The sequence below is a fragment of the Lissotriton helveticus genome, chromosome 12, assembly GCF_964261635.1.
Source record: "Lissotriton helveticus chromosome 12, aLisHel1.1, whole genome shotgun sequence".
Lineage (NCBI taxonomy): Eukaryota > Metazoa > Chordata > Amphibia > Caudata > Salamandridae > Lissotriton > Lissotriton helveticus.
In genome coordinates, this window is record NC_136073.1 from 450,684,207 (window position 1) to 450,709,353 (window position 25,147).

Consider the following 25,147-nt stretch of genomic DNA (forward strand, 5'->3'; position numbering starts at 1 on the left):
GTTCGCATCAGAGAGAATTCTTTCCTTAAAGGAACAAAAGGGAATGCCTATTATAATCCCACTCCGAACTTGGAGAGATCCTTTTACTGTACCACAACTCTCGGGAATTAAATTACCTTAAAATCCGAATATATTTCCACTTCACGTCTTAGAGGGGCCACCGATTTCTGTAGTCAGTTTCAAGTTACAATCGAAGAAACAAAATTTTTGAGTGTCGTATAATTAGAAACATACTCTAGGCTCCCTGGGAAGTTTATTTGCCAAAGGTCATAACAAGCACTTACCAAAATGCACTGAGGGGTAAATGCGTGTGTAAATTAAGAATTCTGCCGCTGCAGCTTTGTTTGCCAATATGCTTATTTTCACGGGGAAATATCCGTATATTGGAATTTGGAGTCGGGATTGGTTAAATTCAATTTGTTGGTGAAAAGGATAAATATAGAATATAGTAGAAATACCCGTATTCAGACTTTAAGGTGTTATACAAAAAACCGGGTTGGCTGTATCAGTTTAGGCTCCATAAGGCAACTGCTATTTTGCGTTTTCACTCCTGTTAAGTGGTATAACGCTATTTTATTCACCAGTAAACCAAGCATTATTAAGGCGGGTTATTTTTGTAGACGCCGTAAAATTTTTCGCAGCATGATGTTTAGGTAATAAAACGTCTCTGTGGTCCTTTCTGCGACCTTTAATATGTCTGGGCCATAGGTCTAGGATAAAACTAAATCCTAAATACAACTAACGTTATGCATGAAACTAACATGAACATTATATTATAGTACCGCATTGGGCACGTTTGGCCTGCCTTTATGTTGCGCAATTTGAGGAGAGACATGTTTTTAATCAGTTAGCCCCTTTTTTTTAAAATGTATCACAATGGGTACGATACATTGATGATGTTTTTTTTATTTGGACAGGTTCTAAAGAAATGCTGCTGGAATTTATTGATTGGCTAAACCTAGGTGATTGTAACCTTAAATTTACATCCCATATAGACAGACATAGATGTGAATTCCTTGATGTGAATTTTTAAAGAGGTGGGTGGTTGCCTCAATGTAGAGCTCTATACTAAACCATCGGATGGAAACACTATGCTCCATTATGAAAGTAACCACACCCCTTGCCAAAAGGCCAATATTCCTTTTGGCCAATTTTTACGATTGAAAAGGAATTGTACTACTGTAAAAGACTTTGATAGACATGCAGATGTTTTAAAAAAGAAGTTTTTAGACAGAGGATATCCTAAACGGATGATCCGTCATGCTTATAAAAGAGCAAAAAACAGAGACTCGTTCTTCACACCCAAAGAACCTAAGTCAAGTAAGCAACCTCTTATCTTTGTGTCTAATTTTACCCCCATGAGTAATAAAATAAAAAATATAATAAAAAAGAATTGGCACTTATTGATGAATAACAAAAAAGAACAATTACCTAAACCCATGATGTCTTATAGGAGAAATCGAACAATAAAAAATAGTTTGGTCCACACCTACAGGGAAGAGAAGTTTACTCACTAACCCTGTATTGATCACGCACCACTGCCCACGGGTATGTTTGCATGTAACAATTGTAGTAGTATTCTGAAAGGCAATGATATTGAACATAAGGGAACATGTTCTAAAATCAAGAGTTTCATTAATTGTCGCACTAAGAACATTATCTATCTGATAAAGTGTCTGTATAATCTGGCATATATAGGAGAGACCTCTAGGGAGATAAGCGTGAGATTAAATGAACATCGGTCAGCAATCAGAAATCATAAGAGAGGTGCCCCCCCTTGTAGATCATTGGACAGAGGCTGGACATAAAAATAATGATCTGTCTTGGTGTGGCCTAGAAGTAATTGAAATGAACAGCCGAGGAGGTGACATTAATAGCAAAAGGAAGAAAAGAGAACAATACTATATGTCCCAATTAAACACCGTTAGACATGGACTTAACAGTAAAGAGGACTGGGAGCGTATTGTATGAGGTATTTTGGCTCCTTATCATGCATAACCACACAGAAATTATTAAACTTAGTCCCGTTCGTTTTAGGGATATACCATCCCTTTTTAGTATAATTTGATGGATTTGTTGTCAACATCATTACACTAATAGATAACTTTGTGATAACTAATGCTTCGTAGAGATGCGGGGTGCTTTTAATCAAAGTAATAAATAGCCCTCATTGGATTCATAATATGTATAATTTCAATAATATAAATGACCTTTATTTCTGTAGGAGTACCAAAACTCCTTTCGAACGATTTTCGAGCATAGATTAAACAATAATGACATACTGCTCCCGCATTTGGGTGATAATAAAGTTAGTGTTCACAAAACCGGGAACATAACATCTTGACGTAACACGTCGCAGTAACGAATAGGAGATCTTGTTACAGCCCATCAGGTGGTCAGGCACAAGCCAATGGTAGACTTGGGTCTATTTAAACAGCCAGAGTTTTACGTTAATCGTAATGCCGATACACACGCGAGAGGGTGCAGGGAGGCCGTTCATTTAACCCAAGGTAAGGAGCTGTTACAACGGCAACTGACCGGCTGGAGCTTTCAGCCCGTAGTTTTAAATTACTGAGTATTATCTGAGCAGACTCGTTTAAGACGTTAATTAAGGCATAACCCTGCAATCATTAAGCCTAGCGTGCCCACTGCGGTACTATAATATAATGTTCATGTTAGTTTCATGCATAACGTTAGTTGTATTTAGGATTTAGTTTTATCCTAGACCTATGGACCAGACATATTAAAGGTCGCAGAAAGGTCCACAGAGACGTTTTATTACCTAAACATCATGCTGCGAAAAATTTTACCGCGTCTACAAAAATAACCCGCCTTAATAATGCTTGGTTTACTGGTGAATAAAATAGCGTTATTAGAATTAGAATATATGAGAGCCGTGCACTGCTTTTTCACGTGTTATGTGGGTGGGTTAATAGTTTTTAGGTGCACTTAGGTATCGCCCATCACCCTCGGGCGAATTTCTCGAATTGAAAAATGCGTGTGATCAATGGATCATTGATGACATCCCCAAGGCACTCAGTCTGGTGTATTCCTCCAAAAAATTCACATAAAAGTGTTCAAGATTCAATCAGTATTTAATCTCTTTCCATATATAGTATTCATTGATTTTTCAAACGTGATATTCCATTCATATCAACATATTTAGTTACTGAGAAATGTTTCCAGTTCAAAGATGCATTCCAGTTCACAAAATGCAAATTATTAGACCCTGCTCCAATGCATTTCGGGCCACCGCCCTTCATCGGGGAGCATCTACAAAATGAAGACAATAGCGCATTGTAATATTCATCCATCAAGCTACTGAAATAAAATAAAGATTCCTTAATCCCTTGGAGACACCCGTGTGTATGTATCAGCTTTCACTACTCTAATGTGCATCTACTTAAAGAACGTGAGCTATAGTTAAATCACTCTAGGTGATAAATTAAACAAATGTGTACACGCTAACACTCTAAAGATACTTGTCCGTTTAGGATCTCACTTCTGCATTATGCGCAAGTTTACAGCGCGCCAAGGGCGATGCTTAGCTTTCAGATTAACTTACATTTCTCTGTAGTTCGTAAAGTTCCGATGCCGCGAATCGGCAAGGTTGAACCGGAAGTGTTCCCTCGGCTTTGAAACAGAAGCCGGGAAAAAGCTAGGTCGTGTGTTTATAAGCTAAAAAACGGACTACAGTGTGAGATAACTATAGAGCTGAAAGACAGACTGGCACTAGATGCTGCTAACGTGGATTATAACTAATGGGATGCATCCAAAATGATGTGTAAATAAATAATTACATGAAAAATAAATACAAATAAAGCTAACTGGTATATAAGTTACATTCTTTGAATTACATGCGTGGTCAACAAACAAGATTTCAGAACAGACCGGCACATTGAGTGCTGTAGAATAAGTGTCATAAATAACAAGAAAATTCCACACGTTCATTTAGACCAAATGGCTTGGTCGAATTAAGTTTATAAATCCAGTAATTTTCACGTTGTAACAGTATCCTGTTGTTGTCTCTGCCTTCTGCTTTTTGAATGATTTCTAATGCCATAAATTTTAATTGGGATATATTGTGGTTCATTTCCAAAAAATGTGATGCCACTGAAGATTTTAGGTTCTTTGTTCTAATGCTGGACTTATGTTCATTTAAGCGAATCTTTAGTTTGCGTTCTGTCTTGCCTACGTACACCTTTCCACACGGGCATTTCAAAAGGTAAATAAGATTGTTGGAATCGCATGTAGCTGTAACTTTAAGGTTAATCTTAAATCCTTTCATTGGATGTGTCATTGTATTTCCTATTATGACATTATGGCAATTGTTACAATTATTGCATGGTCTGGTTCCTTTTGCAAGAAGGTGTTGTTCCGTTGGTTGTTTTAGGATCTCGCCTAAGTTCTTACTCCTAGTATGAGCAAAAATTGGTTTAGCTTTGAACATGTCTCTAAAGTCTGTCTCTAACTCTAACATTGGCCAATGTTTGAGTATGATCTTCTTGTATGTATTGCTGACATTAGATGTGGGATGTTGGTATATAATGAGTTAACATCCGCGGTGCATAACCATAGTTCCTCATTTGGCTCAATTTGAATGGCTTCAAGTTTATTCAAGAAGTCTGTGGTGTCATGAATATAACTAGGTAAAGATTGCACAATGGTTTGAAGGTGGCGATCCAAGAATTGTCCAATCGGTTGATGAATGCTATTTCGAGTTGATACGATTGGTCGAATCGGGGGGTCCATAAGATTTTTGTGTATTTTAGGTGTTGCATATATATTCGGGCTTTTGGGATTAGTCTTCAACAGAAAGTTCTTGGTTTTTTGATTGATCACTCCTAGTGTTGTTGCCTTATTAATGATTTCCGTTAGAGTTCTCATGTATTCTGTGGTGGGGTTACCAGAAAGTTTTAGATATGTTTTATCATCTGCTAGGTGATCCTGAAGTTACTGATGGTACATAGTTGAGTCCATTATCACTAATCCACCACCTTTATCTGCCTTTATGCAAATTATATCCTGGTTGTTAGCTATTTTCTTAAGTGTATCACGGTCTTTTTGAGTCATGTTCTTATATTGATTTTTGTTGAAATTGATCAATGACAAATCTCGTTTCACCATTTGTTCGAATAGGTCAATTGTTTTGTGACTCTGAGGAGCCTGAAAAGAGCTTGATGTTTTGAGGCCCATTAAAGGATCTGGTTCTTTTACTCCTGTTATAGGCATAACGTTTGTGAAGAAATGGCGTAATTTCAGCTTTCTAATCAGTTTGAATGTACTAACTTCGAGCTCAAGTAAATCCGTTTTAGTCGTTGGTACGAAAGAAGTGCCTTTTTGAAGTAATTTCATCTCTTGTTCTGTGAAAGTATGTTCCGATATATTAATGACTAGCTGACCGATTCAAAGAGAGAAAATATCCAGAGGAAGTACTGACACAAGCCAAAAAAGAGATGGATAAACTGGAACGAAGTACCCTGTTACAACAATCTAAAAAGGAAAAGGCAAGTGACCGGATGGTCATTGTATCAAAGTTCTCTAATGTCAGCAATACATACAAGAAGATCATACTCAAACATTGGCCAATGTTAGAGTTAGAGACAGACTTTAGAGACATGTTCAAAGCTAAACCAATTTTTGCTCATACTAGGAGTAAGAACTTAGGCGAGATCCTAAAACAACCAACGGAACAACACCTTCTTGCAAAAGGAACCAGACCATGCAATAATTGTAACAATTGCCATAATGTCATAATAGGAAATACAATGACACATCCAATGAAAGGATTTAAGATTAACCTTAAAGTTACAGCTACATGCGATTCCAACAATCTTATTTACCTTTTGAAATGCCCGTGTGGAAAGGTGTACGTAGGCAAGACAGAACGCAAACTAAAGACTCGCTTAAATGAACATAAGTCCAGCATTAGAACAAAGAACCTAAAATCTTCAGTGGCATCAAATTTTTTGGAAATGAACCACAATATATCCCAATTAAAATTTATGGCATTAGAAATCATTCAAAAAGCAGAAGGCAGAGACAACAACAGGATACTGTTACAACGTGAAAATTACTGGATTTATAAACTTAATTCGACCAAGCCATTTGGTCTAAATGAACGTGTGGAATTTTCTTGTTATTTATGACACTTATGCTACAGCACTCAATGTGCCGGTCTGTTCTGAAATCTTGTTTGTTGACCACGCATGTAATTCAAAGAATGTAACTTGTATACCAGTTAGCTTTATTTGTATTTATTTTTCATGTAATTATTTATTTACACATCATTTTGGATGCATCCCATTAGTTATAATCCACGTTAGCAGCATCTAGTGCCAGTCTGTCTTTCAGCTCTATAGTTATCTCACACTGTAGTCCGTTTTTTAGCTTATAAACACACGACCTAGCTTTTTCCCGGCTTCTGTTTCAAAGCCGAGGGAACACTTCCGGTTCAACCTTGTCGATTCGCGGCATCGGAACTTTACGAACTACAGAGAAATGTAAGTTAATCTGAAAGCTAAGCATCGCCCTTGGCGCGCTGTAAACTTGCGCATAATGCAGAAGTGAGATCCTAAACGGACAAGTATCTTTAGAGTGTTAGCGTGTACACATTTGTTTAATTTATCACCTAGAGTGATTTAACTATAGCTCACGTTCTTTAAGTAGATGCACATTAGAGTAGTGAAAGCTGATACTTACACACGGGTGTCTCCAAGGGATTAAGGAATCTTTATTTTATTTCAGTAGTTTGATGGATGAATATTACAATGCGCTATTGTCTTCATTTTGTAGATGCTCCCCGATGAAGGGCGGTGGCCCGAAATGCATTGGAGCAGGGTCTAATAATTTGCATTTTGTGAACTGGAATGCATCTTTGAACTGGAAACATTTCTCAGTAACTAAATATGTTGATATGAATGGAATATCACGTTTGAAAAATCAATGAATACTATATATGGAAAGAGATTAAATACTGATTGAATCTTGAACACTTTTATGTGAATTTTTTGGAGGAATACACCAGACTGAGTGCCTTGGGGATGTCATCAATGATCCATTGATCACACGCATTTTTCAATTTAAAATAGCGTTATACCACTTAACAGGAGTGCAGCGCAAAATAGTAGTTGCCTTATGGAGCCTAAACTGATACAGCCAACCCGGTTTTTGTATAACACCTTAAAGTCTGAATACGGGTATTTCTACTATATTCTATATTTATCCTTTTCACCAACAGATTGAATTTAACCAATCCCGACTCCAAATTCCAATATAAGGATATTTCGCCGTGAAAATAAGCATATCGGCAAACAAAGCTGCAGCGGCAGAATTCTTAATTTACACACGCGTTTACCCCTCAGTGCATTTTGGTAAGTGCTTGTTAAGACCTTTGGCAAATAAATTTCCCAGGGAGCCTAGGGTATGTTTCTAATTATATGACACTCAAAAATTTTGTTTCTTAGATTGTAACTTGAAACTGACTACAGAAATCGGTGGCCCCTCTGTAAGACGTGAAGTGGAAATATATTCGGATTTTAAGGTAATTTAATACCCGAGAGTTGTGGTACAGTAAAAGGATCTCTCCAAGTTCGGAGTGGGATTATAATAGGCATTCCCTTTTGTTCCTTTAAGGAAAGAATTCTCTCTGATGCGAACAGCAGGATTGAGCTGGCGCATCCAAAACCAAGGGTTCATGGTTAAAAAAAACCTTGTGTTGTATTGAACAAATTCATCTAAACCAAAAACCTACAGCTGAGGTATGGGCTTAGTATATATGTTTAATATTTGGAACAACCTAGCAAACTCCATATAGAGATGATTGCTATAAATGCCTCTCATACAGAGAATACACTTTTTATCGCAGGGACTATAAGAGAAAGCGTGCCCGATAAGAGTGTTCTCTTACATTTAGTTCTTAATAAGTGGAACTGATAACGTTTGAGTGACTAATTATAGACAATGCACATTAGAATGTTCTAATGTTAGTAGAAGAGGTAAACTGCAATTTATGTTAAAAAGATGTTTTTTACTGTTGTAAATACTGCCTACTGACCACTAGTGACAATATGTTTATCTGTTAACTGTTACAAAATGTAATTGGATTTGTCAAGTAATTATTTGTTCTCTGTCATTTAGAAATTGTCCTGATGAAGGTGTAAGAATTTGTATATATACCGAAACGCTGCATCGACAACCACTTTTCTCACACAACGTTACCTGTATCATAAAAATTGTTTTTACCCTTTGTGATGTATTTTAATATTTGTTTTTAACTATGTTTTTTTAACATCCTAATTAATTGTAAAGTCAATATTGATTGCTTATGTATTGTTTTTGAATAAAAGGAACAAATGTACTTTGACATAAGGAACGAATATCTTTATTTCTCTATATAATATAGTCTTGCTCACAGTGGTGTATTATTTCAGTATGGCAGTGGTATTATGTTTGTTGTATATATTATCATTGGTTCTTTTTGCTTCTTAACTGTGGATGGGTTTTGGGACAGTGTATTTTTCTGACTTACTTACCCGTAGTCCCGGATTGGATTAGTTAGGGGACCTCTCAACTTTTTTTTCATTTTTACCCAATAGGAGAGCCATTGGAGTTGACTGGCGTAATACCCTCTGAAGTCAGGGACACCCAATCCTCCCGATCTGGTACCCAGTTGCAATTTCCGGATACTGATACGTCGTCGACCAGAGCCCCATATAAGATTAATCAGAATGGTGTTGAGCATGTTAAATATCTGTTGGGGGACTATCACAGGCAAGTTTACGAAATAATATAATAGTCGGGGAAGCATGACCATCTTAGAAATTGCGACTCTCCCCATAACAGACAGTGGCAAGGACGTCCAGAAACCCACACTGCTCCTGAGGCGTGTTATAGCTCGCCTAAGATTGCCATCTAAGGTATCCTCTGGTGTTCTGTATATCTGTATTCCCAGGTACTTAAACGTGGTCTGGGCCACTGGTATGCAATACCTTCCAAAGCTTATGAAGGCGGGGTGTTGCGCATCCATAAAATAGAAGCCGTTCGACTTTACAGGGTTGATTGCCAGACCGGATAACTCTTCGAATCGGTTAAATATTTCATAAAGTACCGCGTGATCTGCCTCTAGGTCTTTCAGGTACAGTAAAATATCATCCGCGTATATGGATATTAAATTATGTACGCCTCTGACCGGGATGCCCATTAGAATTCCATGTGCTCGTAGAGCTATAGCCAGGGGCTCCAGGGCAAGTACGAATAGGAGCGGAGAAAGGGGGCAGCCTTGTCTGGTGCCCCTATGCACCGGGTAACTATCCGACACATGTCTGCCCGTCCCCGCCCTGGCTGTAGGATCCGTATATAATAACCTGATCCACTGTAGTAGGGGGGCAGGAAAGCCAAACCGTTCTAAGGCAACAAACATAAAAATCCATGACAGGGAGTCGAACGCCTGTTTTAGGTCCAGAGCTATACAGCCCACCCGGGGATAGTCTTGTGGCGTAGTTGTCATAATTGCATGCAGCCGCCTCGTGTTCAAAGACGTACTCCTGCCCGGGAGAAACCCGCATTGGTCTCGATGTACCAGGGTGGGGAGGTGTGACTGTATACGTAAGGCTATTATTTTGCTGAGAATCCTATACTCCGTGGGAAGCGTAGACGGAGGCATGTAGTTTCCCATATCTTCAGCATCTCTCCCCGGTTTAGGTATCAACGTAACTAGGGCCTGCATCGTCGACACAGGTAAATGTCCCTCCTCGAACGCAGTCCTATAAGTCTTTTCCAGGACCGGGGCCAAGGTATCCGCATACGAATATAATTCCACCGGAAGCCCATCTAAGCCCGTTGCGGTTGAGAGACCTGATGGCCACACGTATTTCCTGCTGTGTTATGGGCCCCTCCAGTTCCTTTCGCACATCATCAGACAGCGTCGGGAAGGGGAGGTCCTGCAAAAACTCAGACACCCTTTCCGGGTCCTCATGACCTAGAGGAGCATAAAGTGTCCTCAGTTGGTCCTGGAACGCTCTGTTAATCCCAGATTGTGATCGGATCAGGTTACCTGCACTATCAATAATCCGTGTTATCACCGGGGTGTCAGGTTGGTCACGTATCAGGCGGGCCAGCAGAGTGCCCGACCTGTCATCCTCGGCATGTTGGCGACGTAGGTAATCCTTGTAATCAATGTTCCTAAGTGTTTCCAGTATTTCTGCGTGTTCAATATAACCCACCTGCAACTCCCCCCTTTTTTCCGGGTCCACACTAGCCTCCCTCTGAAGTTTTTTTAAACGGTCTTCCACCTCACATAATTTTTTGTGCTCTTCCTGTCTCGCTCCCACCATTTGACCTATGGCTGCTCTCCTTACTACTACTTTCATGGCGTCCCACACCACTAAATTCGAGGAAGCCGTGTCCCAGTTGTCCGTAAAATACTTAGCCAGAGTATCTGACAATGTTGCCCAAAAGGGCGCATCTTCCAGGAGGAGGGGATTAAGCCTCCAGGTAGGCACCGGGGTCGGCACTCTGCATCAGAGGAGGCTGAGCGTAAGGGGTCTGTGATCTGAAAAGGTCTTGGCCAGGTACTCTGGGTTTTCCACCGTGTGCATTAGTGTTCGTGAACACATGAACCGGTCAATTCTAGTATGTAGGTTATGTATGTGGGAGTAATAGGAATATTCCTTATGGGCAGGGTTCAATATACGCCATGCTTCTGCCAGCCCCCAGCCTTCCGCCCACGCCGTGAACACCTCAGACAGACGGGAAGCCCCGGCTATTTGTAGGGGAGGGTGTGATCTATCCAGATCCAGGTCCAGTACCATATTCCTGTCCCGGCCCAAGACCCAGGGGATGCCAGTCCAGTCCGCAAGCGCCACACCCACCACTTGTAAAAATTTATCTTGATCGAAATTTGGGGCATAGATACAGCCCAGCACTATCAATTTACCATCTAAGGTGCCCTTTACTAGGACATACCTCCCCTGATCGTCCACCTTCTTTTCTATTTCTACGAATGGTGTCCCGTGTCTAATCCAGATGGTCGCCCCCCTAGAAAATGCAGATTAAGTCGTGGAAAAGATGTTCGTCTCCATTTTTTCGGTAGTTTCTAGGCCTCTGATGCTATAAGGTGGGACTCTTGGAGGAATGCAATCTGGGTATGGTGTCTAAGCAAGAAGGAGTGGATCCTATGACGTTTCTGTATAGCCCTCAGCCCACGTACATTCCACGTTGTGAAACGATAAGTCCCCAATATATTAGCCATGATCATCTATAAGTGAGTGTGAGTGAATCTGCATTGCAATATCACAATTCCTCATACCTACCGACCAGGAGACTACGTACCCTGAACTCCCCTTCAAGAACAAAACAAACTTGGCGCAACAATGCAACCTTGCTGAGCCCAACATAATAACCGAGAACAATAGGGTCCTATCTCCAGTGCCTACGCCAATGGGGGTTGGCTAGACACCATCTCGGTCGTCTGATCGGTTGCTCCCGGGTGCCCCCGGCTCAACGGCACCCTGCCTCGGGGGCTCTAATGCAGGATAATATAAATAATCTATGTCTACAGGCCCTACTTCTGTATACTGCAATGAGTCCATCTGGATCTGACTACCCTTCAGTGTCACGCTCCCGGCCCTCCCCCGCCCGAACAAGTGGACAGCAACAATTCCCACTAATCATACAATCAGTTAGAAGCAAACTTCTCAGCCGTCCATCCATGCTCACTAGCAGGGGACGGGTACATGGATCCTCCAACAGTATATATAACATAAAGGATATCAGTAGATACAATCCAGCCAGTCTGCTTTAAGTGGAGTCTTCCTCTTTCTCAATTGTCCAGCATGTCATCAGCTGCTCTGGGCATAACATTAGGAAACAGAACCACACTATGTTCCGAGTCAGAGTGGACCGTGTTGTCATCCGAGTCCGTTGTAACCTTTTCGGAATCCTCACGGAATGAGCCCACCATCGCCAATGCTCCTAGCTGGTCTTCCTTCTGTTGTTCCCGCGATGGGCCGCGCCGTCCCATTCTGTCCTCCGGCCTCGGTGATCCTCCCTCTTCATGGTCAGAGCCGCCTCTCGAGGCACCGGTCGCAGATTCTTGGGTAGCATCTTGGCTCGCTTCTATGCCCATGACCTCAAGCCATTCTTCCATGTCCGCAGGGCTCTCAAAGAAGTGCGTTTTTCGTTCATGGACAACCTTCAGCCGGGCAGGGAAGAGCAGCACATATTTCAACTTGGCCTTTATTAGTCGTTTCTTCACCGCCACATAAGAAGAGCGTTGTTTTTGGACCACGTTGGTGTAATCCGGGTACAGGGATATTCTGTGGTTCTCGTAATGGATAGGTGTGTTCTCTCTAGCCTTTTGTAATAAGCTGTCCCTATCCTGGTAATTGAGCTTCCGGACAATCAAGGGGCGGGGTGGGCGGCCCGGCCTGGGCCTCCCCGTCTGGATCCGGTGCGCCCGCTCGACACAAAAATACGGGGATACCCCCTCTTTGGCAACATGGTCCCCAAACCACTGCTCCATGAAGTCCGCGGCACGGTCACCCTCGCAGCGCTCCGGAAGGCCTATAACGTGTATGTTATTGCGGCGGTTACGGCCCTCCGCGTCCTCCACACGATTCACAAGGGAGTTGACCTGCAGCTGCAGTTGTTGGATAGAGGCGGAGTGGTCGGACACCGTTGGTGTGAGGTCGGCAATGGCGAGTCCCTGGTCTTACCTTGTCTGCTAATTTGCCATGGTCCTCTTTCAGCAGTGATAGGTTTGTCGTGAGGGCCCCCAACTGCTGCTCCATTGCCGACCTGGAGTCCCTTATTTCCTGCAGTATTAAGTCCAGTTTGTCTGCCTGTTGTCCCCCGGAGCAGTCCGATGCAGAGGTGCCAGGCTGAGTCCGTCCCTCCCCAGCATTCCCTGCCGTGCGTGTAATCGCAGGGTCTCCCAGTCCATCCGGCCCTTTCACCCCCTTACGCACCATGTTCACCTGCTACTCAGCAAGTCCGTTCGCAGCAGGGTGAGTGAGTGAGTGACCAGCTCCGAGGCGGGGGGGAAGTCCCCCTAGTTGTGTTCACAGGGCACCCTCCTCTGTTCCCTCCACGTAGCCAACACCAGCGTGGGACAGCTGTTCGCAACGTCGGACCAGTCGGTGCTCACCACAACTCAGTCCAGCCAGAGGTAAAATGTGCCATGCCCGACTTGATCCGGGGCCACAGGTCGTGTGTTTCAGGATCTCAGTCCCATTGTCCGGTCAGCACTCCTCACATGCCTGTATCGCCAGTGGGTCCCCGTATTGCCAGGCTCGCACTCACCACCCTCACCCCGTAGTTGTGATAGAGAAGGGGGAGGGAGACAGAGGGGGGGTGGTGAGAAGACCCCTCCTCCGGGCCCAGGGGATAGCCTTCCAAAGTACTTAGTCCCAATCCCAGTGCAGGGTTCGCGGGTGGGGGAGGGGGGAGGAGAAGATGGCGCCCCTCGCTGTCCCTTCCGGTCCTTATCAGGAGGGGTATCCGTGGCCAACCGTGTGCTGGCTCCTATGTTCTCAGGGGGGGGGGGGCGGCAGGTGCCACGCACCAAGTCCCCCCTGAAACCCCCTACCTCCGTATAGCCGACAAGGTGTCCACAGGTCCTCCGGAGCCCCAGGAGTTTCACAGGCCGGGACAGGCTCAGGGCACCCGTCCGAGCTCTCCGCCGGGTCCCAGCTCCTCCGGCAGTCGAGTGACGTGTTCCGGCAAGCCTCCGGTGCGGTGAAACACCCCCCGCCAGCCAGGGGGGGGGGGGGTTGTGTGTCCGGGCACTTCTGGTTTTAATGTTCCGGCTGTTCCAGGCTCCGATGTCATGTTAGATCCCGGCGTCTGGCCTGCCGATGCAGCGGCAGGCCCGGGCTTCCTCCGCTGCGGGTGTTAGGATCGGGGGTCACTTCCCCTGCGGATCGCAGGATCTCCGCTGGTCATAGACTCAGCCTCCGTGTAGCTGCCCGTGACAAGAGCTCATGTAGGGTCCCGAAACAGGATCAGGCCCCCAAGCGGACCCAGAGCTCTAGAGGCAGCCGACCGCCATCGTGGCCAGCTAGCCACGCCCCAAATCATTCCCGATGTTAATGTGTCATAAAAGTAGAGGTCACAAACAAAAAACAGCTAAGCTATTGAAATGTTAATTCGGAGAAAAAGCTATGTTTTTGCAAGTGCCCCACAGTTACCATAAAGAGGCAAAACTAACCCTCGACCATTGTTACTGTGTTTGCTTTGGGAAACAAAGCGAGTATTTTAAAGACCTAACCCTTCACTTGGCTTTTATTTTATTTTTGTTTGGTTTCTGAATTATTTCTTCTCACGCTCCCCCTCCCCTGTTTGCGCCAAACATCCACTTCTATGGTGTGAGTTTCTTCAATTTTCATATGTTGATGGAGATAAATGGAGTCTTCGGTTTGGGGAGGTTGGGGCGTTGTGGACCATATAGCCATTATTTTCTTTGCAAATTTTCCGCACGCAACTCTTATTCAAAGAACGTTTTGCTAATTTGATGCCAATCATTAATCCTTTGCTATGTTTGCATTAAAAAACAGTCTCACTTGGTAAGTCCAGTAATGAAAGTGACTGAAAAGTTAAGGGAAAAAAGTTCAAATACATGCATTTAGGCATTTAGAGCAGGGAAACCTGTATATACTGCAGGGAGCATTCCTGTTCTAACGGGTTATTCCCGGATTAATAGAGCAGAACTGTGGTTGTTCGTTTCTCATGGAATACAGCTACTGAGCAAAGGAATGCTATAACAACAAGCATTTGCAATGCAATAGATCTCGCATTTATGCGAGTTTGAGCTATTGGCATTGTAAATGACAATGCCTTTTATTTATGTTTTGGTTTTTAAATCCTAAGTCAAAGACTTTGTCATTTACAATGCCAATAGCTTAAACTATTGCAAACGGGAGACCTATTACACTGGAAATGCTTGTTTAATTATGAAAATAAAGAATAATAGTGTTAACTGTTAGTGTAATTTAAATGGAGCACATTAGCTAGAATATGACCCTATCTGGAAGCTAAGGTAAGTAAAAAATATACTGTTAAATGTATGTTGTATGCATGCTTGCGGGTGAGAGTGTGTTTGTGTGCAAGTGCGTGTGAATGTTAGTATGTGTAAGCATGTGTGTGAGTTAAAGTACAGGTCAAATGGCGTGCAATGTCACTTCCACTACCCCTGGCATTTTGATAAAATTGACGTCCATGTTCCGAAACAGTTCTATTTAAATGATTTATGTCTTTACCCATTTCCTTCTCTCTTTTCTGCCTTTATCTTTCTCTTGGTCCAAATCGGATGATAAAAGCTAAGTTCATATCCCCAATAATGAGTGCATGTGCCCGCCACATGTGACCGCCTGCACAAATTATGAACTGTCTTTTTGTTGCCCCGTGTCCGAGGTGATGTTTTGTGCTGCATTCCTACCCTGTATGAATAATTACCATGTTAATAATAGAAAATTAAATAATTCAAATATAATTGATATATACATTTATAATAAAACCAATACTAATGATAATTTCATTAACTGTAGTGCGAATAAAATTGTATTAGTCTTTTTGCATCATTGAATGTCTGTATGAATTATTATTACAGTATACTATGCAACAATACTATTATTTTTTAATGAATTTGTTTACAGAGTTTTATATAGCGAAAACCTTACCAGATATTATTGATATCAACAAGGAGAATAACAATTCTGTCAGTAATATGATAATAATGTTTTTGTTATGATCGTACGAATGCTAGCATTAATAACAGAGAGTGGTGACAAGGGTGCCGGGACTCGGAGGAACTCATCGGGCTGGGCCCAGCCAGGGGACAAGGACACTAAAGATATGGCAATGATTCCATGGTTGAGAGGGGCACAGGGGGAGATGAGGGAGTGCTCCTAAAGCCTCCGATCTGCTCTCTCTCAAGGGATCACTAATGCCAACACGGGCCTGCCATCTTAGTTACTGCGTAGTTCCTTAGAAACTGGTGTGTGGAGGTGTTACAGAAGCATGGTTGCCATCTTGAAATAGGGAACTCTTACTCATTTCAACTAAACAGTGTAAACGAAGTGACATATTTAAATTTCTTTAAACCATAACTGCTAACAAAACGCGCAGTAATCATTATTTCCACCGGAAAGACCAGTGGTCCTTACGGGGTATTTTCAGTCTTTGCATTGCGTTTTGCACTCATCTTCATTTAATTTTATTTGCTATGAAGTGAGTTTCCGCTGATTTACTAAAACAATACAGAAATATGTTCGCTTAATTTTTCTTAATTACACATAATAAGCCAGAATATTTTCTTGACACCGCCATCTCAAATGCGCATAGAACCGTTTCAAACTGATCGCCTAATTTACTTTCCGATCATTCAAATTTCACAGTTCCAATATTGTAGAGTTGTGGGGGCACTGAAGATCTTGTTTACAGGGCACACAACGTCTATGCCGGCGGCTAACCACAGTAGGAAAAACAAGAAAACGTTGATGTCTGCTTGCACTTTTCCAGCATGCACTGCCTGCTTGTTATCATGTGTAAATACAGCGAGGCACTGAACTGCCAGAGTGCCGTGGTGCGTCATAGCAACAGCTGCAACCACTTCCTAAAAAAAAGTGCTTACCGCCTAATTAAAGGAGGCTGTATAGCACTGCAAGTAAAATATCCAGTCCTAATGGGGACAGGGCGGAAACAAGGAGGGACTAAGAAGCCTCATTTTTAATCGTAAGCCTGTGTTTACCATAAAAGATGACGCTAGCCAATGAAGAATAGGGGCGGGGCTTCCACTCCACTTCTAAAATATACCCTACAACAATATGCCTCGCAGAGCGAGCAGCCCATGCGCGCTGCAACGCTAGGTCTGCGAGACCTAAACAAGGGTGGACCGTGACCCAAACTTCTCATCCCCTCAATACCCTTTTATGGGTAATTTTAGAAACATACATCTATAAGACAGCAGTATGAATACATAATTCTCATGAAAGAAATCTTTATATTCTACAAGAAAGTCATATATTTGACATTACTTATTAAACAAGACTTTGGTTAAAAAAAAACTGTTAAATTTGTGCATGAATGGACAACATCTACTACCGAAGGAAGTCCAAGCTGCACATTATGGACAGTTTCTCTTTCCTCCTTGTTCTACAGGCGAATTTAACTGATATGTTAAAGGCTACCTAGAGTGGAATTGTATGGGTGACCGTGCTCTTTACTTCAAATGCTTTGTTGGTGCAAAGAAAGCGTGTGGCAGTACTCTGAAAGTGCAGTTTACATTCTGTTTATCTCTACTTCTTTCCTCCACACAGAGGCTCTTGAAACGGTTGACTTCATTGCTCCTGATGATAGAGTTATCTTTAGGACGTGTGAGAAAGAAAAGAAACATGTCGTCTTTCAAATGGTAAGCAGTGGATCCTTCAAAGACATTTTGTGCTAGGAAGGCTGTTGATATTAAGAGTTGTATCCCTGAAATATTGTAATCCTTCATGCAAAGCTCAAACTGGTTTTCATTTATCAGAATTTCCCATTCACTAGCATTGTTGTGAAGGAGAACGCATCTGCTGGTTTTATCCTCCTCTGAAAGAAAGTGATTGTAATTTAATTCTTATGTTCCTCAGTACTCGCTCCTGTGCTTACCTCCTGCCACTGTCCACTCAGTTTGCCACATTTGAAGGCCTCCACTCTAGTCTTCTCAAAGGATCCTTGTCCAACTTAAGGCATTGTCAACCAACCCGTCCCTTCACACATGATCTCTCTAGGTTTTTTGTTTTTTTCACTGAGTTTTATATAGCGCGAACTTGACCCGCTTTCGGGTATCGGAGCACTTTACATAGCACCAGTTGTGTTATATGAGGACACATTCATTTTTGTTAGGCAAGGGGCGATTAAGTGATTTGCCCAGAATCACAGGATGTTCAGCGTCATTGTCGAGACTCTAACCCGGTTCCCCAGATTCGGGGTCGACCACCCTAGCCGTTAGGCCAACTCCTCTCCCCTAGGTTCTCCTTATACTTTCCATGCAGGACCTTCACAGTTCTTACCACTCATCAGTTGTTGTTGTTGTCCCAATGAAGGATAAGTGCTTGCACCGTAGAGTAGGCTCTCGGTCTCACTTAGCAAGATAGTGTGATTTATTACATATACTACCCATATACATAAAGTGCCTAGCTCTCCAGGTGTGGCAGACCGAAATAAAACACTACCTGGAGGCAGTCCCCTTCACATTATTCTAATCTTGAACATGTCAGAAATATAGTCCGTGTACCCTCTACTGTCTATAACCTGTTCTTCCTATTTCAGTTTATCGTGGAAACCCTTTTTATTTTATTTTTCTTCCCAACTGGCAGCGTTGATTTTGCTTTCTGTTATACTCAACACTGACACCCACACCACTTCGTAATTCACACTGGTGCCAAAATGCCCCCTTACTTTCTAATCTCATCTATCCCCATAATAATGCAGTTTTTGTATTGGCTTGCCCAACTTTGCCCCTGCGTAGGCTGGGAAGTCATCCAGAGTGCCAGAAGGGAGGGTGCATAATCCCAAAAATTTAGAGGAAACGTGTTAGCTGGACAACCACTTGCGTCATATTTTCCTGGCACAGAGGTGGAGCACTTAAACATATACCTCCCGTGCAAATTTTAGCAAGCACACCAGAAATATAAAACTACAATAACCACCGCAGACATAGACAAAAAATTCACAAAACAGAATATTGATCTCAGATAGTCGCTAAAGAACAACACATAATAGAGCTATACACCACACCAACACAATAGATTTTATAACATATCTTCTGCACACGTGGCTCAAATTGAATTCTTCTATACCAACTGCAACAACACACTCCTACTCCCCATGCACACACTCTAAAAACACCTACACTGCACCCACGTAAAGCAACAACTCCTAGTCCTCACCCTCACAGGGCAACATTTCCGAGCACTAGTATTAGCTTCCCAACCTACCTTAGCATTACTAAACATAACTAAAAAGCACAGTTAAATTGCAATTCTGGATAAGAATTAAAATTGAAACGCCACTGAAATGCACAAGTTACATTCAGGAACGCATTCCATAACTCGGACAACAGCCATAAAAACTGTTATTCGCACCCCAAATGCAATGGTCATGACCTCTCCCTTGATGTAAGAGATGCATTTACAAATATAATAATTAACCTTACAAATGCGATAATGTATCACATTACTATTAATACCTAGGAAAGAGACGACTATGAATGTAATATTATGTATTACTTTGACAATGTGTAGCTATTTATTGATTTAAATATTGTGAGGTCATACGCAGTGCTTTTGGTGGCATCCCTCCACCGCGTATGGCAGAAGGCCTTGCGACGTAGGGGCTTGGGCGCACAGCTTGGACTGTGGCCAGGTTCTATGCCCAAACCTTTATAGGCGGCCACCCCCTGCTGTGCACTTTCAAAGGCTGTGCACAGTGGGTGTTGGATACAGGTACTTGCCTGCCACCAGGCCCTGCACCCAACCACATAGGCGGCCACCCCCTACTTCACTACACCTCTGGCCGTGCACAGTGGGGGATTGCCACAGAGCTTCACCTTTGATCATACCATCCGGCCCTGGGCAAACATACGGGCCTAAGTTAATAGAGGCAAGTTCTTTAACTGATGGGGCATGTTCTTTTAGTGTTTTATGGGCAATTTTATTTTACTGTTGTATCTTTCTCAAAATGTTCTCCCATTTTCTCTCACTAATTTGTTTTGTTCCGTTCACCCCCCCCCCCCCCCCCCCTCGTATGTGAACTTTGCACTCTATAGAGTAGTGCATTAAAACTTTGTGGTGTGGATTTGTTTCATGCTGTTCCCTGTTTCGAACCTCTGCAGAAACACCTGGCCGGGTTTTAGTTTCAAAAGAGTAGTTTCCTCCTCTCTTTCTGCTCAGTTTTTGGTCACTTAGCTTGGAGGTGACCGGTATGAATGTCGCTTTTTCTTACCGACAGGATGGGTAAAGGACTCTCACCCATTTACATGCTTCTCCTTCTTTTCACACACTCTTAGCCACTGGATTTCATCTGTTTCCTCCTGTGGAATACAAGTGGATTGTCAAGGTAGCGCTCCTTGTCCCGATTTTGCCATGGTTAAGTCAATTATTCAATGAATAGCAACATTACCGGATCATTATGGTGGATAGGTATCTCTTGTTGCCAAGGAAAAGGCATTTTTTTTAACATGAAGGAAGGGTAACTGTTCTTCCAACATATGAAAAGCGCAGAATGCCGTTTTCAAATGTGAACTAGCCTGCAGACTAGGCAGGCCATTTACAGACTATATAGGAAGATCTGCCCTTGTTGCTGGGTCTGCTGTCTTGCAAGATAGGCTTCGGAGTCGGCACAATAAAAAACAGCTGAGTTCAGTATCAGCGAATCCCTAAAAACTGAATGTGGTGCCCGCACACATGTAAGTGAGACATTTTATCTGAGAAAAACTGTTTTTTTTTCTTCTTTTTTAAATTGTATGCAGCACCTAAATATTTGAGTCGATTGTAGACTATTTTTTAAGGCCATGGACTGTGCATACCCAAAATGGCACTTGCATTCGATGATCTTGGCAAATACTTGGTGGACCACAACAGGCCCCCCTCCACAGTCTAGGTACTGAGACCACGGACTGCTGATGGTAACTCAACATTGTCTCTTACATTCTGCACTCTTGTTATTAAGGCAGCAGGCTTAGTGGTTCAAAATGGCCTTCCTTGTTTGTGGTCTTGGTGTCAGGGCCCTGGATTATGAATCTCCTGGACCTGTGTTGAGTCCTCTTCCTTGGTTTGTGGGCTTAGTACTGAGACCTCAGACTATTGACTGTTTTTTTAGGGCAAGAAAGAGCGTCCCTCCTATCAGGTTCCACAGTCCTTTCACAGGGCTATTGGACCCTGCAACAGTCAGTTTTTTTCTTAGGTATGGGTGTAACCTTCTGTGGGTCCTCCCACTTATGGATCAGGGCGTACTGCCAATTCCCCATTTATATGACCTTTCCAAATGTTGGAAGACATGGATACCTTGCCCCATGTCCTGTAATGGTGACCACAAGACACAACTCTCTCATGTGGTCAGCCAATTAAATAATTTGGATCTCTGATCTCTATTTTGAAATTTGCGCCCAAAAAAGGTGATGGGAACAAAGTTCTCTCATCCAATATGATTTGAGTATTTTTTTAATTTGGTTACATAGACAGCACTCAAACCTGGGTTTGCAGATCATCCGGGGACTAAGAATCTCTATTTAACTTTGTTGGTCGGCTCAATTTGAGGCCTATGTTAAGCATTTTTATAATGCTTGTTTCAAAGGACTACTGAACGAATTTACTCCACACTAAACAAAGGCACTTCTTTGAGTAAAGTTTTACTGTCATACCAAGTTTGTTGTAATTCCATTCAGTGTTGCTGTAGCGCAGTTCGATGTTTTCTATGGGACTTACAATATGAAATGCCGGTTTTTCAGTTGCAAGTTAGATCCAACCATAACTACATTCTACTGGTGCATGAGTCAATATATAGCTATGAACTATACTCTAGTATATCCTTGAGTGGAGAAAGTTGTATGTAATTTTCTCACAGAAAGCAAAACTATAACAACTTCGTCTTAGAATGCAAATTGGCATTTGCAATAAAGCATAATGTTGTACTTAAAGCAGACACCCTTTTTTTATTTGTAAATAATAAAACCACATACAATTGAATACACCATCTTTTTAACAGTAAGTCAGCTTTGGACACCTCTCTCACAATCAAGGCAGCAGCTTTGTTTCAATGCAGCAGCAGCAGCATCTTCTTTCCATCCTGCTTCTTCTTCATCCAATACTTAATGCAGCACAGTAAATCCTGGGCTTCCTGATGATATCAAGGAACTGGAGGGGATATGTCCCCTCTTGTACCATGTGTGTACCAGATGACAGCATCCTGATTGCCATCATTATGTTTTGTTTGTCCACACTGGAAAGATGACTGAAGGCTTGGCATACGCTACTCTGTTAACTGTGTTGTATTGTGGCATGTGTATTGTGCTTTCTGCCTCTGATGTGTCGCAAAGTCCTCCACTTTGCACGGTCTTCCGCAGTTCTTTTTAGGAGTGCATGGTTGAACAGGGTGCTGATTGTAGTTAGACCTTTATGCAAGATGTTGGGTCAGGTGTGTGAATTTCAGAGGTTATGTAAATGTAAATGTAGCTGTACTTGTAAAGCGCACTGATACTCCTGAGTGTCCTGGCGCTGTACTCATACCGCTAGGGAACCCTTCCTGGTTTTTCCCCGTGAAATGTCCACTCCTGGGCATCCCGAGGGTGCAACCAGGCATTCCTAGCGCTGTAGGGGGCCGTTGTGGAGACTAAGCAAGCTATTGCCCAGAGTTGCAGCGTGGGACCCATGCTTAGAGTAGGCACCGAGGCGAGAAATCAGGTCAGAGGAATTATGAGCCCAAGATCTGCCGAGACCAGCCAAGGCAGGAATTGAACCCTGGTCCCAGGCCAGACCTCTGCATCAGGGTCTGCCGCTCTAACCATTGAGCCACACTTCTCCACTGGTGCAACTGCATTGCTGCACATAAGCATAATGTGTCAAGAAATTGTTGAAGAATTTGCTCAGTCATGCAAGCGGATACTTAACGTTTTATCTAAACTGTAGTAGGTATTACCATGAGAAAGAGCCAGGTGTTCATTTCTCGCTGTAATAGAAGATGGTTGGAAATTATTCTTATTCGTGCAGGCAGTGAGTTCCTTATCAATTCGATTCAGCTGAGAGGGAGTGCAAGATTTATTGATGGAAGCTACAGTCACATGTGCAGCCAGTCTAGATGGAAGAGTTATGCATAGGCGGCGAGGCTGCGAGCCAGCCCCTGTCGGGCCAGGAGTGGACCACGGAGCGAGCGGTTGCTGCAGGACCCGCCGACCCGCAATCTCCCTGCAGCCGCACGTCTGAGACGTGAACGAGCCCGGCAGCTGCAAAGACGTTGGTCTCCGCATGTGCTGACGCGGGCAAAAAACCTCGGACGCACATTGAGGGACCGCGACCACCGGGCGCATTTGCGGGCTGAGCCCGGACAGGAAACTAGACCGAGCGATGCCCGGAGGAAGCTGCCGGTTGGCCCCGCCCCCCCTAGTCTGAGGCGGGACATCGCCGAGAGCGCACACTTTAGGTAGACGAAGTACCCCCTCTCCACGATATCCGAGGGACGACAACAGCGAGCCGGGACAAAGCATCGCAAGCACAGCACCCTGGTCTATGAAGGGAAGGATCCCGGGGCAGCCCGCAATCAAATGTCATCGGGTAAGCAGGGCTAAGGGGGCGGTATAGTGGACACAGTGAGCACACTTTCGTCGCGTCCATTTAACATATGGAGTTTTCTGATCTCTTATCTTTTTACCCTGCTGCAATGCCACATTAAAATGCCTGCCTGAGGAAAAAAGGAGCAAAATGGCTGGTCACTCCAACAACGAGGGTGAGAAGCACACCCCCCACCATGGGTCAACCTTATCTCAGACTGACACCATCCCAGGTCGAGCAAACACCAACCACAGCATCTGAAGTAGGACAAGTGCATAGAAATAAAAACAAGACTACAACCATCAGCCCTTAAACAATGGAAAAAGAAATAGGACTGTACTGCTGATTAGGAGGCTTTGTATAAATGAGGCAGCCATATTGGAATTTCGCCACCACAAGGATATAACACGCACCCTACGTCAGCCGATCTTACTACCCAACTAAAACAGGTCAGAATGTCTACATACCTCTTTTAACGTACATTTCGCCAATAGACCTTTTCATCCATTACTTTAGCTCTCTGTCCACTACTACTATACCTCGCTATCTTTTGGCCCGCTAATCCGCTTTGTTTACATTACTTTCGTCTTGCAGGTCTGTTAACTCTCATTTTACCAACAGACCTTATACACCATTACTATATAATCCATTATTTTACTTTTATACCCACTACACCTCGCTATCTTTTGTACCGCTGGTCCTCTTTACGTACATTACTTACATCCTGCTGGTCTGTTAACTTTCATTTTACCAATGGACCTTATAATACATTACTTTATAATCCATTATCTTACCTGTATACCCACTACTACTATACTGCTTCAACTCTCGTACTGCTGGTCCCTCACCGTACATCTTTCGCGATGCCAACAGTACACTATTTTGTATCCCTAAATGCTTCCCTCCTTCACACCCAGATTAGTTCCTAGCCACTACTACAGCTAACACCCTCCCTCATATCTACCCACCTCCTTAAACCTGAACCCACCTCCCTAAGCCCGTCCACTCACAGCATAACATGGACTGCTAACAGAAACCCACACATAACACTTCACCAACTATTTTGTGCTTATTATGGAGCTCACAGGCACACACACCTACACCATCACTTACCCCCCAAACTCTCTAAAAATGCAGCCAAACGCTTCAAACACCACCCTGATACACCCATAGGTGATCCCTATTTCTCAATACACAATGGACACACAACTAATGATGTAATTTTCCATACGAAACGAAGAGCGCAATGGAGAAATGCATTACTAACCCTATTTACACTCTCCGCCACCAGGAAAATCACCCATGGTCTAGTTATCTATATCGCCCCCTCCCAATTTTTCCAAGCGACTGCAACCATCACCATATACAATAATGGAACCATCCTCATGCAATCTACTGATCGCAATCTAAGCTTCTCAGACAATATCTTCCCAATTATCAAAGAGCAAGTGTCCAAACCCGGAACTGCCACTCAGGCCACCCCCTCCGCTAATACTCAGCATACCCCACGTCCTGTCCCTACCAACAACGCTTCCCTATTCTGACCTTTACCTGCATATGACCTATTAGATACTCCCCGGACTCCCCCCTATACTAACACACGTCAATCCACCACACAGAACCTCCAACACAACTGCAGCTACCTACGCACCCCCAGTAACCACACATTAACAAAGAGACATGCCCAACTAGAAAGACTTCAGAGTAAAACCTAATTACCACGCCTTGTGTACAGAGAACAATTCACAAAAAAACTATACTTTGAGAGGCTTTCAAAGTTTTAGCTGGTCTTCATTAAAACATAGCTATGGTAGAAGACCGTTCTAAAACCTTGGTCCAAGCAATCA

General features: G+C 43.1%; 1 protein-coding gene across 3 annotated transcripts in view; it reads left to right on the forward strand.

Annotated features, from left to right (window-relative positions):
• Positions 1-25,147, forward strand: part of DUS2 (dihydrouridine synthase 2) — a 507,948-nt gene that overhangs the window by 106,012 nt on the left and 376,789 nt on the right. For all 3 annotated transcript variants that reach the window (XM_078669057.1, XM_078669059.1, XM_078669058.1), the window contains exon 4: positions 17,316-17,407. In XM_078669057.1, coding sequence (XP_078525183.1) covers positions 17,316-17,407 — 92 coding nt within the window. The remainder of the gene's footprint in view (positions 1-17,315; positions 17,408-25,147) is intronic.